Source organism: Amblyomma americanum, chromosome 9 (genome assembly GCF_052857255.1).
Source record: "Amblyomma americanum isolate KBUSLIRL-KWMA chromosome 9, ASM5285725v1, whole genome shotgun sequence".
NCBI classification, from domain to species: domain Eukaryota; kingdom Metazoa; phylum Arthropoda; class Arachnida; order Ixodida; family Ixodidae; genus Amblyomma; species Amblyomma americanum.
In genome coordinates this window covers 83281961-83296873 of record NC_135505.1, presented here as the reverse complement: position 1 = coordinate 83296873, position 14913 = coordinate 83281961, and the positions used below count along the sequence as shown (strand labels likewise).

Sequence of the window (14913 nt, the reverse complement as noted above, 5' to 3'; positions counted from 1 at the left end):
ACGTGGTTTGCCGCTCAGTGCATCCGTTTCACAGTACGTAGCGTCAGCAGCATCTGGTTCGCGCGGCATCTTCTGCATATATGTGAATTAACCCATTACGCTATCGTGTCATACACTCAAGGCGGAGCTTCAGTGTCCCCTCCAATTTTTTCAGGGGATATGTGTGCACTACGAAGTGAGCAAAAATCAGTAGTCTGGTTAACTGCAAGAGGGAACAGAAAAGCACAGAGCCTTATCACAACTCACGCCGAGGAAATGGAGTGATCTATGGTCATGAACAAAAAGCGATAGGCGTTTAGTTGGCAGTTTTTTTTCTCAGCGCTGTATGGTAAAAAGAAATTTAGCGCACATTGTAAGGAAACTGCCTGAAAAGATATTTTGTCTGTCACCTATGTGTCTGTAAGCATTGGAGCCGCTTCACGCGCTTGCCTTGACCTGACCACACACCACACATGACAAAGGACGTAAGACGCGATGGCGTTAACTGCTTGAACAAATAAATTAACCTAATCCGTCATAGCAAATAAAGCGTCGTTTCTGTCCTCTCCTTATAGTGGTCGGACAAGCTGGTTACCGCAGCTTGTCCGGTCGTAGGGGGAGACATTCGTGCAATATATTCTTATTCTTTCACTTTTCCTTCCTTGTTCAACGCACTCCGGATCGGCAACCGCGAGACACCACAGCCACTCCTGTCTTAGCAACTACAACGCCGTGTCTGTCCGCTGCTGCGGAAGCCCGTACAAGACGGCCGCCAGAACAATGCGACTTCTTCAGCTTTTATCGCAGTCTCTGGTACTGATTACTTATTTAATACCTCCATGCCTCGCACTGCTTCAAAAGACGATAGAAATCTGTTGTGATCCTCATGGAGCTTAACTGACTTCAGTGCAAAAGCGGCAAGGACGCTACATGAACACCCTGTTCGAATGCCTACTAAGAGGGCTAGCAGCCATTTTGGTTATGCCTCTTGATAGCCGATCATTACTACACGCATGAAATAGAGGGGAGGATAATTTGCTATAGGGCATATCCTCAGGCAGCCTGAATTTAGTAGGTAAAACGATCGCCGCTTAACCACCATTTTTGTAGTTAAGCGGCTATTTGTTATCTAAATTCAGTCTGTGAAATTGAGTAAAATGTTATATTTAACTAGCTACAACCCATCTTGGAGTAGCTAGTTGCTGTTTTTCTCTTTTGCGCTAATATTATAGGTATGTCGTACTTGGCGCTCAACGTCTTCAAATTATATGCCTAGATTAACTTTATTTTTGTGCTTTATAACTATGTTAACAGGAAATTTAGCAATATTGTTTAGACCCACATTCATAAGCAAGTTGTGGGCCTAAGCTTTGCAAAAGCAGGCCTTATAATCAGTATCAAGATGGGAGTACAATCATTATTACGCACAAAAAATATGCATCACAATGACCATAGCGCAGCATGTTGTTCAAACGCCCAGCACATTGTAGCTAGCATCAAAGTGACCACATGTCGACAAGGCTTTTAAAATAGATGAAATAACCTGCACTTGCAGTTGGAACGTATAAGGTGATTTAATGCCTAGTGGTATGGAGCTGCGAACTTTAGGGCATATAAACCCAACGATTCCTTCAATAAACGTATTTCTGATGAAAGCTGGGTTAAAACTGCCTGACAAGACTCTACATGTGGCGGCATGGTTTCGCACTGTCAGGTACGCGGATCTCGCGGCCGCAGCAGTTTCCAGTCATCTGGATGACCTCTGGAAACAGAATGTCCACCACTACGGGCTTCTGCACGTCTGGGACAACATCGCCGAGCTCGCAGGCGACAACAAGCTGTTTAACGTCCTTAAAGTGAGTGAATCAGGAGAAAACGTACCAAAGTCCTTAAGTGCACTGGAAAACAAACCAAATCCTACGGCGCTCCTGTCACTATGAAACTGAGGTAACGGTGAAACACTCCGAGCTTAAAATACACACAAAACCAATTGAACCTGTTATGGATGAACACACTAACCATTTTGAACATTTAAGAGGCTACCTTCAGTGAAAACTGGGCTTTCCGAGGCCACTAAAATGCACTGAGAAAATGTGCAAAAGAACACTATTAGGCAATACACGACATGCCACCTTACATCTTTTTGACAAGCAGAATTTGATGGGTTAAGAACAGTATTATATTTTTTATTAGCATCCCTGAGGCAAGGCTGAATAGCCGTTCTGTTCCAAACTGGTCTCACAGGGATTTTCTCGGCATTCATGTCAGGGGATCAATTGGAGAACGGGTGAAAACGTGTCATTTTAAATCCTACTTTATCATCGATCTATGCGGCTTTATTTATATCTCCCCACGTGTCCTTTCTGTAGTTATCACACAATTATAGTGTACCGGTTTCCTGACAATGTCATTAGAGAATGGCATGAGTTTGCTGCTGGCCACGCCAGGGCATTGTGCTCTCTTTTTTACCGAGCGTACTTCACCTGCCTAGCCTCATCAGAGTCTCAGTCTAATCCATGTGGTACTGTTGGCTAGGATAGTCGAGGGATTTTGGCGTACGGAATATATTTCGCCTTTCGAACAACCGCATAACACCAATGTTTTGTGCAATATTTTTACAGGAAGTGAAAAAGCGCCAAGATGATTTAGCAGACAATGAGTTGGTACATCGCGCTGTGGGCTTCCAGTTTAAAACCAGACATGGCTACCTAAACTCTTCCGAAGTCGTTAGGAACCTACAAAGGTGAGTGCATCTTTACCCGTCTACACCAGCACAGCTAAGCGCGGAACTACATTCGATGACTTAAACAACTCTGAATAAGGCTTGTTAATGATACGCGTGTGATAATTTTGTAGTTCCCACCCATGGCAAGATAAATTCTGAACAGCAACATAAAAGGAAAATATATCAGAGTTCATATCGGACGACCTCAAGCGGGGCAAAGATCGTCTTTCGAGTTTATAATAGTTTATAATAGCAGTACGTTATACAGCAGGACTTTACAAATGCAGTACTTTGTAATGGTTAATTTTTACTCTTTTTGCTGTAAAGAACTAAACAAACTACCTTAAATAAGATTGTGAAGTGACACGAAATAAAAATGCACTCTTTCTTGTGGTCCAGAAAAGATGTAAGCATAAAATGCTTCTTAGTAATAGCGTGGCATATTATAGCCACAAACCCTCGGTGCAAGGCAAGGTCTCGTCTTGGTCAAACAGAAAGTGCGTTCTAACACTAACTCTTCACAACGGGTTCCACACTGGGCCGAAGGATGGTGCCTTGGCTACGCCCGAGCCCCGATTCCTGCCATCATGCACGCGGGCAAGCGAATCGCGAAACACGCTAGTCGCTCTTTGTTTACTTGCACTCCCGATGCTGGGAGTGCCCCTCTATGGCTGCAGAACACAGATTAGGCTTCTTCACGGCACCCGTTCATTTCGCCCGCCACGAGAATGGGAAGACGCAGAGCACGACGCATACACTGCTCCGTCGGCAGCACAGCAGGGAGGAATCAGGCAGCGGACGGGCAGTTTCGCCGAAGTTCTGTTCGGCTCGCCTCCGCGTTCTCTCTTAGATTCGCCTCCGTTCTGGTTTCAAGCTCACCCCCCGCACCCTGACAACGGCTCCTAACAACGTTTCATGCTTAGGGTAAATAAACTGAAATGATAACATTTCACTGGCATGAAGGCAATGATGTCGGCCGCACGCCAAACATTCTAAGGTCGGGTCGCTCCTCAAAGACGCTTGAAACCCGCCCCTATGTCAGCAAGCAACAACGATCAAAGCCTGAGGACAAAATGGAAAGCGGTCAGAAGTGTTCTTATAGAATTCGGCGCCTCAATGTAATTAAACTGTACCTTCTAACTAATACACCTCTCAATTCTTTATTCTGCAATGATTGGTGGCGTTTGTGTTAAATTCATCAGTTCTAGTAATTTTTCTACGCCGATTTTATTGCTTCGGCAGTAGGAGTTAAATATTTCGGAAGTGACAAAAAATTTAAGTGTTCGATTAAATGACGATAAGGCCATATGGGGAAATGAGATGCTTGCGGCAGGTTACTCCCGTAGGCTGCGTCACCGTCGGCCAAAACGCACGCTACTGGAGGCTACGAACCTTACCGCCGGGCGGTTCATCCCGACAGGCCGTCTCTGCTCTTTATTCTTTACGACTGGCCGCCGTCTGTTTTCGGCATTTCCGATTCTATCGACATTACCAATGCTATCGGCAACGCTCAGTTTAAAACTGATGAACAACTTTTGATATGCGGCACGAAAAGCAACCACAACAATCTCCAAAAGGTGAAACCAGAAGCGCACAGTTGCGATAAATGCCATTAAATCTGGTAGAATCTCGGCTTACACACCTGGGGATAAATGTCGATGCCGAGGGCACTGAATATCAGCGCCCAACGCATCGGCCCAATACTATGCACTGAAAGGAAAATTGGGCATAATAAAGACGTGGATATGCGAAATAAAGTATTAAAATGCAAACATGAAGAGTTGAACAGCGCGTATAAGTGTGTAGGTGCACTACATGTAGAATTTAGGGGCGTGTGAGGTGCTGCTGAGATGCTTTGGCTTCATTGGAAACGTCTTCGTTGGCAACTTCCGATTCAACTGATGATCTCTAACTAGTGAAAGTAAGAGCCCAAAAGCGTTTCGCTTAGTTTGTTGTAATGACTGTCCAAACCCGTACACCTCCACCAGGCTTGTATTCGCGTCGGCGAAGATAGTCGCGTGGAGCTGTTCGATAGCTGGGCAGGCCGCCGGGCTTCTGCGCGCTTAAGATATATGCGCTGACGTTCAGGTTGTCTTTGTCAGTCACGTTTAGCAGCATAGAGTCAAGTGTGGTCGCGTACTCGCTCCGATGGATGAGCCTAAATAGTGTCATCTTGGTGATATCCCACCGTGCTGTGTTGTAGGCGAATCCCACGAACGGACGAACGACGTTCCAGGTCTTGGGCTCTGCGTTGGCGTATATGGCAAGCATGCCGGCAAAGTGCTTGCTAGGACGTTCTCTGAGGCCGTCTGTCTGCGGATGGTAGGCAGTTGTCATCAGGTGGATTGTCTGACTTGATAAGAGGATAGCCTGAGACAGATGGTCGTAAACATTTTCTTCTGAGGTATGAGCACTTCAGGGGCATCGTGTAGCACGAGAATATATGTCACGAAAAACTTCCCAACTTCTCCTGGTGTGCCGTTCGAGAGGGCCTTTGCTTCGGCGTAGAGTGTCAGGTAGTGGATCGCCAGTGTTATAAACTTCTTTCTGGACCTCTGCGTCGCAAAAGTGCGGAGTAGACTGTGGGGTTGAATTGGCGAGATAAATAGTTTCTAATCATTTAATAGCAGCTGACACAAATTCGAAACCACCCGGACCCCACCTCATGATCGCGTACGATACCTAGAGTACGCCAACCACGGCGGGCCTTGCTCTGGCGGAACAAAGGAACTACACTTTCGCTGACACAAACAGGCATGTATCACTACAGCAACAATAACATCAGCTAGCAACAAGATACGCTAAATAATTAAGCTCGTCCAATTCACCAGCAAGGTTATGAGTGAATGTTCGCCCCAGCTAAGGCAAGCGATACACCGAAGGCCGTGCGGAACGACGTACGGGAGCCAGTCTTCCTGCCGCTTCCTCGCCCCGCTGGCGAAGAGCGGAGCCGCGAGCGATACGTCCGCTTGCTCCGACGATCCAAGCCGAAGAGCTTCATGCCCTCTCCCGCGAGCGACCGGCAAGCGTCTCTCGCGCTGCGACCCTGGCGCTCTCTCTTGTTAATTAAGGTAACTAGCTAGGGATTGTGACCCTCCTAGAGGCGGGGCTGCTGCTGCTCGGTGCTTTGCGGGAAAACAAACCACAAGGAGAGGCTTTGGGGCAGTCCCCACAAGGTCAACTGGTGTGGTTCTGCTGATGGTGGTTCAGCTCAGAAGTGCTTCAGAACGCTTCTGATCTCCGGCTGGCTTCGCCGTAGGTGTCTTACGTCACTCTGGCAACCTCGGCAGGAGTTTGCTTGCCATGCGACGTGGGCGGATGGTGATGGCCAGTAATTTGTCTTGAATGCTGCGTAGGCTGAGTAAATCCGAGGTGCCCAGCGGTCGGTTCTTTGTGTAAAACGCAAAATTACATTTCAAAAGAAGTTAGAAACGACGGGACGGTACGCGGTCTTTTTGTGCTCGAATTTCTTCACACTAACTTCGTTTTTGTGATAATAGGCGGAAAACTCACTCTTGAAAGCCACAGGGGGCAAAGAAGTAGTGTTTTCACTCACTGGTGTGAAAGTTCAGCACTTCATTGATGTAACTGGCTAAAAAAGTTAGCTGCTCACCTCCAAGCTCTACATAATAAGAAAATGTGTACACTGCATGTGCTGTCTTAGATGACTGTGGTATGATAGGTTACCAGAACCGGCTCAAAATCTTCTTTTGCCGAATCTCTCTGGTCCCACCCGTATAAGCTTTTTTAGACCTCAAACAATACTATTATCTACAGTACGAACACTGTACGAGTACGGCCCAGCTAAACACGTATTTCACCCCGTAGAAGCCTTTTTCCGCAGACGGGACTAGTGTAAACCTGTTTATTCCTGAAAAGATCATGACTGCGTTAAGATTTTTCCGTACTGCAAGGAATTTGCGCAACGCCTAATGAATTTTTGTGGTGCTTGAAGGGGCTGTAATTCTTACCGACAAACCTTTAGGCTTGTCCTTTCAGACGTGTGTATAATAAACATGGCAGAGTTTATGTCAGGTGCTGTTCCCCAGACTAAAAATCAGATTTCGCTGCGTGCCCCATTGCAGACACCTCTGTCGCGCTACAGAACCCACGAATTGATCCTTTGTCGCACAACACAACCCACGACGAGAACATTTGTCTCGCGACAGAGTTATGTTGCGCAAAAGAAGCTTTTTGGTTGGGCCTTGTGCATATGGGTCGTTACAAAGGGCTCCATAGCTTCTCCATCTTGTGTTCGAGCTGTTGTCATTAAGAATTTATGTGAGTACATGACTTGATTTCTCTCTAAGGACATAAATAGCACGAAAACGAACACAAATTTCTTTTTCCAGAAATTATGCAGTCACCATTATTATTACCATCACCCACGTATTCAAAGCACCGAGAGGAAGCTGGTCGCAAGGGCCTACGTCGTGGACTGGGGATCTTGTGCCCTACCCGATGGTGAGGCTGCCAATGATGATATTCTTGCTTCGGTTTGGTAAGATTTTAAACAAACAGGTTTAACGCTTATACGTTATCACTGCCGGGAGGAAATATAGGAATACGAGGTGATATACAAGACAAATGCACACCAAATAGGTCGAGAGAATCCCTTCCTAACGTTGGCGCGGCAACTTTCACAGAATTTGTGAGAATCTCATGCCTCAAGCCGGCATTCACTAACGCACCAGGGCTGGTATCATGGGCTACCATGGTCACTATTTGAGGGAGTACTATGAACAGTAGTTTGTGTAAGAGAACGTGCTGTTGGACTAGTTGGTTTTGGTTCATATTTCAATATTTAACGGCGCAAAAAGACAGACGGGACACATTGACTGGCGCTTCTTGTCGTGCAGTTTTTAATTGCTTGCTTTTTAACTTGCTCACCCAACGCATTTTCTGAAAATACTTGCGGCATAACGTAAGTAGAGAGGTGCTCCCAGCAGCAAGTTTGGCTGATTCGGCTGTCCAGAAGAAAAATCACGTGTACTACTAATTCCGGTATCTATTGGCAATGAGACAGCTTAAGCAGCTCAGGCCATGTGTCGTCATTTCCCTCCAATAAATGAGAATCTTCCGGCCTTGTGTCTTCACCTCAATCCTGCTAGTGAGCGCTTTTGTTACTGAAGACGCAACACAAAAGTTATTTCTGCGCAACAACGAAAGCCTTTCGCCTGAAGCGCCTAAATGTATGGATGTGTGTACTCTCCATTCATGGGCAACAATACCAGAAAGCTGGTAGCCAGCAAGCGCTGCTATACATTTTTAAGAACAGGGATGTTGTAAATTTTCGAGATTTTATTAATCAAGCGACTTCGGGAAAAATTTGGCCTGGCTATTGCTATTATGAAGTCGATGCTTTCAGGGCACTGAACAAGACTAATTAGCCATTAAATGAAAGGTACTGGAACTCTTTGACTCAGAGATGGCTTTCTGGATAAGACCGCGAGCGAAGTATTTTAGCATGAATTACTGAAGAAGAAAAAGAAGATGTAACGAAGCTGTCATGTTTATCTCGAGACCTCAAGGGGTTATTAATTGTGCAGTAACGTCATTTATCACGCAGCTGTATTCTGTATATCGCGTGATGAGCTTATTGCATGCAGATGCCGATATGTGCGGAGTTTTCTTGCCGTACAGTCGGCGTTGATTTCATTCCAAGTAATGGCTGTTGCCTCTTACCATTCGCCGTAAACCTCCATCTCGCACACCCTAGCGTTCATCGGTGATCGCACGAACACGACGTATTGCAGACAACGCAGTTCCTACACGCCGGTGCCACTCCATTTGGGTTATGCGACTAAACAGACTTTTTATCATTCTCGCTATAAAAAACCGAATGTCGCAAATACCTTACTTAGCGAAACATTGGGCCGGTTTATCCTGCTAGGCTAATTGTTTCCAGTGTCTTGCAGAAACGGGCAGCTCGCTCTGTTTTCACGATGCTGCAAAGAGCCTGGGAAATCACTCAGGTGCTCAGGATTTCTGCGATCAATTGATATCTACCCTTCTTTAGTTAATTCAGTTGTTGAGCAGAGCAATCGTTGTGCATCTCTTTTGCATTTTAATAAGTCCTCTCAAAAAGGAAGAAATTATTTAGGAGGCAGGAATAACAGAAAACCAGAGCTTTGCCGTGCTAAATGGCAATTGAAGGGAAACAAAACCAAACTAAGCCTTAAAAACAGGTACAGAAAAAGCACCTTAAAAAACGAAATGAGCCGCCAGTGTAAATACCCGTTATGGCATCAAAATTAAAAGGATAGCAACAAACGACAAGGACACAAAAGAGAGGACAGAGAAGTCCAGATAGGGTAGATAGATGACAAAATAAATCCTATACGCTGAAGCTAAAAATTGAAAAGAAGGTAAAAATAGCGAGACAAAGAAGCTGTGCAGAGGTTATATGACAGACGCAAAGCAAGAAGGAAATACTCACCCGATTAATAGCTGTCATATGGTTAACATCATCATAATCAGCCTGAATACACTCACTGCAGTGCAAAGGCCTGTCCCATGTCTCTCCAATTAACCCTGTCCTTCGCCAGCTGCGCGCACCCTATGCCTGCAAACTTCCTAATCTCATCCGCCCACCTAACCTTCTGCCGCCCTCTGCTAGGCTTGCCTTCGCTTGGAATCTACTCCATTACCCTTAAGGACCAGCGGTTATCTTACCTTCGCATTACATTCCCTGCCCCAGCTCATTTCTTATTCTCGATTTCGACTACGATGTAATTAACACGCGTTTGTTCTCTTACACACTCTGTTCGCTTTCGGCGTCCTAACGTTACACCAATCATTTTTCTTTCCACGGCTCGCTATGCTGTTCTGAACTTACGCTGAACCCTTTTCGTTAGCTTCCAACTTTCTGCCCCGTAGGTGAGTAGCGGTAAGATACAACTGTTGTACGCTTTCCCTTCTAGGGATATTGTTAACCTGCTTTTAATGATCTGAGAGAAGCTGCCATCTGCACTCGACCCTATTATTATCCTTCTAGTTATTTCCCTCTCATGATCCGGATCAGCTCTCATTACCTGCCCTAACTACGCGTATTCCTTTACCTCTTCGAGTACCTCGCTTCCAGCTTTGAGCTGCAGTTCCCTTGCTAAACTGGTGAACATTACTATGGTTTCGTGCCCGTAAATTTTCAGACCCAGCACTCTGCTCTGCCTCTCTAACGGATTGATCATGATTTGCAGTTCATTTCCTGAGTGACTCAGGAAGGAAATTTCATCACCAAATCGCAGATTATTTAGGCATTCTTCATTAACTCTTATCCCCGACTGCTCCCAGTTCAGGACTCGGAATACCTCCTGAAAACAGGCGATGAATAGCATTGGCGAGATTGTGTCCCCTTGACTGACGCCCTTCCTTATCGGTATACTATTGCTGACTTTATGGAAGACTACGGTAGCTGTACAGTTCGTGTATATATCTTTCAGTATTTTGACATAAGGCTCATCAACACCCTGATTACGCAATGCCTCTATGACTGGTGTGGTTTCCACTGGGTAAAATGCTTTCTCGTAACAAACGAAGGCTATATATATATATATATATATATATATATATATATTTTGTAACGGGGGGTTTGTTACGAGGTACTGGGGCGACGGGAACGGCAACGGCAGCAGTCTGGGATCAGATCGGCAAAAGACACACAAGCGTAGCGCTGGCAAAAACTCTCGAGAACACTGTCACCTCGTCTTCGTCTTTTCAAATCATCAGACGCATCTTCTTCTTTAGCCTTACAATCACCCCGAGGACAAGAGGAGCCATCCTGGCGACTTAGGATGATGGCAAGACGGCGGGGTCGTAGTAGGGCTTGAGGCGCTGGACATGAACGGTCTCCCGTCCTCGGCGGCGGAGATCAGGAGACGGCGTGAGGGGTTCCACGATATAATTAACCGGAGAGGTGCGCTCCAGCACACGGTAGGGACCATGGTACTTCGCAAGAAATTTTGAGGAGAGACCGGGAGTTCCTGAAGGGATCCAGAGCCACACAAGTGCACCAGAAGTGTAGTTCGGTGGGGTTTGGTCTTGGTCGAGGCGGGAGCGCTGGCGATGCTGGGTGTCAGTGGTGAGTGACCGGGAAATTTGGCGGCAGGCTTCGGCGTGTTGCGCGGCGTCGGAAACAGGCCGATATTCGGATTCCTCAGGGCGGTAAGGGAGGATAGTGTCGATAGTAGCAGAGGGTTGGCGGCCGTAAAGTAGGAAGAAAGGAGAGAATCCGGTGGTAGACTGCGTAGCGGTATTGTACGCATAAGTAACGTACGGAAGGACGAGATCCCAATTCGTGTGGTCAGAAGCGACGTACTTGGAGAGCATGTCTCCGAGTGTGCGGTTAAATCGCTCAGTGAGGCCATTGGTCTGCGGATGATAGGCGGTGGTAGTTCGGTGAATCGTGTTGCACTCTTTGAGAAGCGCCTTCACCACCTCAGATAAGAACACGCGGCCTCGGTCACTGAGCAGTTCACGAGGTGCACCGTGGCGAAGGATGAATCGGTGCAAAATGAAGGAGGCGACGTCCGTCGCTGTGGCAGCCGGAAGGGCAGCAGTTTCGGCATATCGTGTAAGGTGATCCACCGCTACTATCGCCCAACGGTTGCCGTCTGCAGTGTATGGAAGCGGACCGTATAAATCAATGCCAACGCGGTCGAACGGGCGTGGAGGGCATGGTAACGGCTGCAGCTCAGCAGCAGAACGATGGGGAGGTGTCTTGCGACGTTGGCAGGGAATGCATGCGCGCACGTACTTCATGATAAAGGTGTACATTCCGCGCCAGTAGTAGCGCAGCCGTATGCGGGTGTAGGTCTTGAAAACGCCCGCGTGACCGCTGTGGGGGGCAGCATGGAAGTATGCGCATATCTCCGAGCGTAAGTGACGTGGAATAACGAGCAGCCACTTGCGACCTTCGGAGTTGTAGTTACGGCGATAAAGTATGGTGTCACGGATCGCAAAATGGGCAGCTTGGCGGCGGAGCGCACGTGACGGTGAAGCAGCCGTCGGGTTGGCGAGAAAGTCGAGAAGGGAAGCGATCCAGGGATCCATGCGTTGCGCTGAAGGCATGTCGCTGAGGCGAAGCAAGGGCAGAGAAGCGTCGGAGGTGGAAAGGCTGGCGATCTCGGCTGGAAGGGGGCAGCGTGACAGTGCATCGGCGTCTTGATGCTTGCGGCCGGTGCGATACACGACGCGGATATTATATTCTTGCAAGCGAAGGGCCCACCTAGCGAGGCGGCCGGAGGGGTCTTTCAGGTTGCAAAGCCAACAGAGCGCATGGTGGTCGGTCACAACGTCAAAAGAGCGCCCATAAATGTACGGTCGAAACTTCGCGAGGGCCCATACAATCGCCAAACACTCTTTTTCAGTTACGGAGTAGTTGCGTTCTGCTGGTGTGAGTGTGCGGCTAGCATAAGCAACGACGTATTCGTCAAAGCCAGGTTTTCGTTGGGCGAGGACAGCGCCGAGGCCAACAGCGCTGGCGTCCGTGTGAACTTCGGTAGGAGCGGCCGAGTCGAAATGGCGCATAATGGGCGGCGCCGTGAGGAGACGGCGCAAGGTGGTGTATGCGTCGTCGCACGCTGGAGACCACAGTGATAAATCCGCACTTCCAGACAGCAGTTGAGTCAAAGGCGCAGCAATGGACGCAAAGTTGCGAATAAACCGGCGGAAATATGAGCACAAACCCAGGAAGCTGCGCAGGTCTTTGATGGAGGTAGGTTTGGGAAAGTCAACCACAGCACGAAGTTTCGCTGGGTCGGGACTGACGCCCTGCTTAGAGACAACATGACCTAAGATGGTTAATTGACGAGCGGCAAAACGGCATTTTTTTAAGTTCAGCTGCAGGCCGGCGTCAGAGAGGCAGGTCAAGACGTGCTTCAAACGGGAGAGGTGGGTGTCAAAGTCCGGGGAAAAGACCACAATGTCGTCGAGGTAGCAAAGGCATATCTTCCACTTAAGTCCGCGCAAAATGGTGTCCATCATCCTCTCAAAAGTCGCGGGGGCGTTACAAAGCCCGAAGGGCATCACCGTAAATTCATACAAGCCATCCGGTGTCACAAAGGCGGTTTTGGGGCTATCGGCTTCTTTCATAGGAACTTGCCAGTACCCGGAACGCAAATCAAGAGATGAAAAGAGTTCGGCCCCTTGCAAAGAGTCCAGAGCGTCGTCTATGCGCGGGAGGGGATAGACATCTTTGCGCGTAATCTTATTAAGGCGGCGGTAATCTACACAGAAGCGTATGGAGCCATCCTTCTTTTTGACGAGCACCACAGGCGACGCCCATGGGCTGCTTGAGGGCTGAATGACGCCGCTCTGGAGCATCTTGTCGACTTGGTCTTCAATAACTTGGCGCTCGGCGACAGACACACGATAGGGGCGTTGTCGCAGCGGTGCGTGGTCACCTGTGTCGATGGCATGGGTGACAGTGGAAGTTTGGCCCAAGGAACTTTGATGTGAGTCAAATGATGAGCGAAACTGATTAAGTAAAGTGAGAAGCTGTGCCCTTTGCGGCGCTGGAAGGTTGTCGTCGATGGAGCGCAGGAATGCTTCGGTTGAGGAGGGATCGGGCGCAGTAGTAGGTGGGCTGAGTGCGGCTATGGAGAGGTGCGGCGCGTCGTCCGTCTCTTCGCGGATGAGCAGAGACGCGAATGGTTGTACCATGCCGAGACATTCACCTAGGCGCAAGGCGTTGGGGAACGAGAATGGGTTAGACACGAACAGTACGGAGAGGCCAGCGGATATAGTCAGTACAGCGTATGGCAGAGGCAGACACTAGCGGTGCAGAAAGATAGGGGACGGAGTGAAGAGGACAGTGTCGTCGCGAAGAGGGCCGCAAGAGAGGGGTACGAGGACTGAAGAGCAGGGAGGCAGGTCAATGTCTTCGGCAACTAGGGCCTTAACACAGGCACCAGGAGGGGCAGTGTCCAAGACAGCTTCGGGCAGGTGAGAGAACTTGACTTCAGCTCGAGCACAATCGATGATAGCAGCATGGCGCGATAGGAAATCCCAGCCCAGGATAACAGCATGAGAACAGCAGGGCAGTACGACGAATTCGACGGCATAAATGGTCCCCTGGATTACAACGCGAGCGGTACACTCTGCTGACGGCTGGATGTTCTGAGCGCTGGCGGTGCGCAGTGAGAGTCCAGCAATTGGCGTCCTTACTTTTCTTAAAAAACTACACAGCTTTGCGTCCATGACGGAAACGGCAGCACCAGTGTCGACAAGCGCCATGACAGAAACGCCGTCGACGGAAATTTCAATGAGGTTAGCGGCTGACGGATGAGGCCTTTCGAAGTTCTTTGTGGACGCAGTTCTCGCCTCAGGAACTGCGGCGCCTAGTTTTCCTCCTGGTTAGCGGTGGGGCGACGTCGCATAGGCGAAATAGACCAGCGTCGTGGAGAAGAGGGCCGGCGGCTGGAGAGGGTAGAACGCTCCGGCGAGGAAGTACGACTTTGCGGCGGCGCAGCTGGTACAGAGTACTGACTCGGTGGGGGCCAGTACCCAGGAGCTTGGGGAGGAATTTCCGCGTCCGGGAGACGACGGCGGCAATGCCGAGCTACATGACCTGGGAGACCACAAAAGAAGCAAATCGGCCGATTGTCCGTTGTGCGCCAGGAATCGCTGACCCTTGGAGTAGGTCGTCGGTAAGCCACTGGCCCTCGCAAATGCGCCGGAGGCGCACTATAGATTGGTGGCTGCGGTCTTGCTACGACATCGGCATATGTCACTGGAGCCGCGACAGGAGGCGGTCTCGCGACGGCTTCGGCATATGTGAGCGGAGCCGCCACAGGTTGTGGTCTGGCGACAACGTCAGCGTATGTCAGCGGAACCGTGACAGGTGGTGGCGGATGAGCCGGTGGAAGAGCCTCAGCAACTTGCTCTTGAATTGTATGTCGGAGCGCTGGAGTCAGATATGATGGTCGGTCGTGAGAGCTCGGCAGAAAGGAAAGTTGACGTGCCACTTCTTCCCGCACGAAGTCTTTAATCTGCTGTAGCAGCGAGGGGTCAGGAGCAGGCGTGAGCCCAGCGAGCGACTCAACCTGCTGTGGCCGCTGGCGTGTCAGAATCCGCTGCTTGCGCAACTGCTCAAAGCTTTGACACAGCGTGACGACTTCAGCAACGGTACGCAAGTCGCGCGCTAGAAGCATCTGAAAAGCGTCGTCATCGATGCCTTTCAAGATGTGTTGGATCTTGTCGGCTTCCGA

The 14913-nt window shown here is 49.0% G+C and overlaps 1 protein-coding gene across 1 annotated transcript in view; it reads left to right on the top strand.

Moving 5' to 3' along the window:
- The window catches only part of LOC144103472 (uncharacterized), a 48077-nt gene that overhangs the window by 17560 nt on the left and 15604 nt on the right, over positions 1–14913 (top strand). The window contains exons 7-9 of the mRNA XM_077636179.1: positions 1694–1835; positions 2601–2722; positions 7057–7168. Of these exons, the coding sequence (XP_077492305.1) occupies positions 1694–1835; positions 2601–2722; positions 7057–7168 (376 nt within the window). The remainder of the gene's footprint in view (positions 1–1693; positions 1836–2600; positions 2723–7056; positions 7169–14913) is intronic.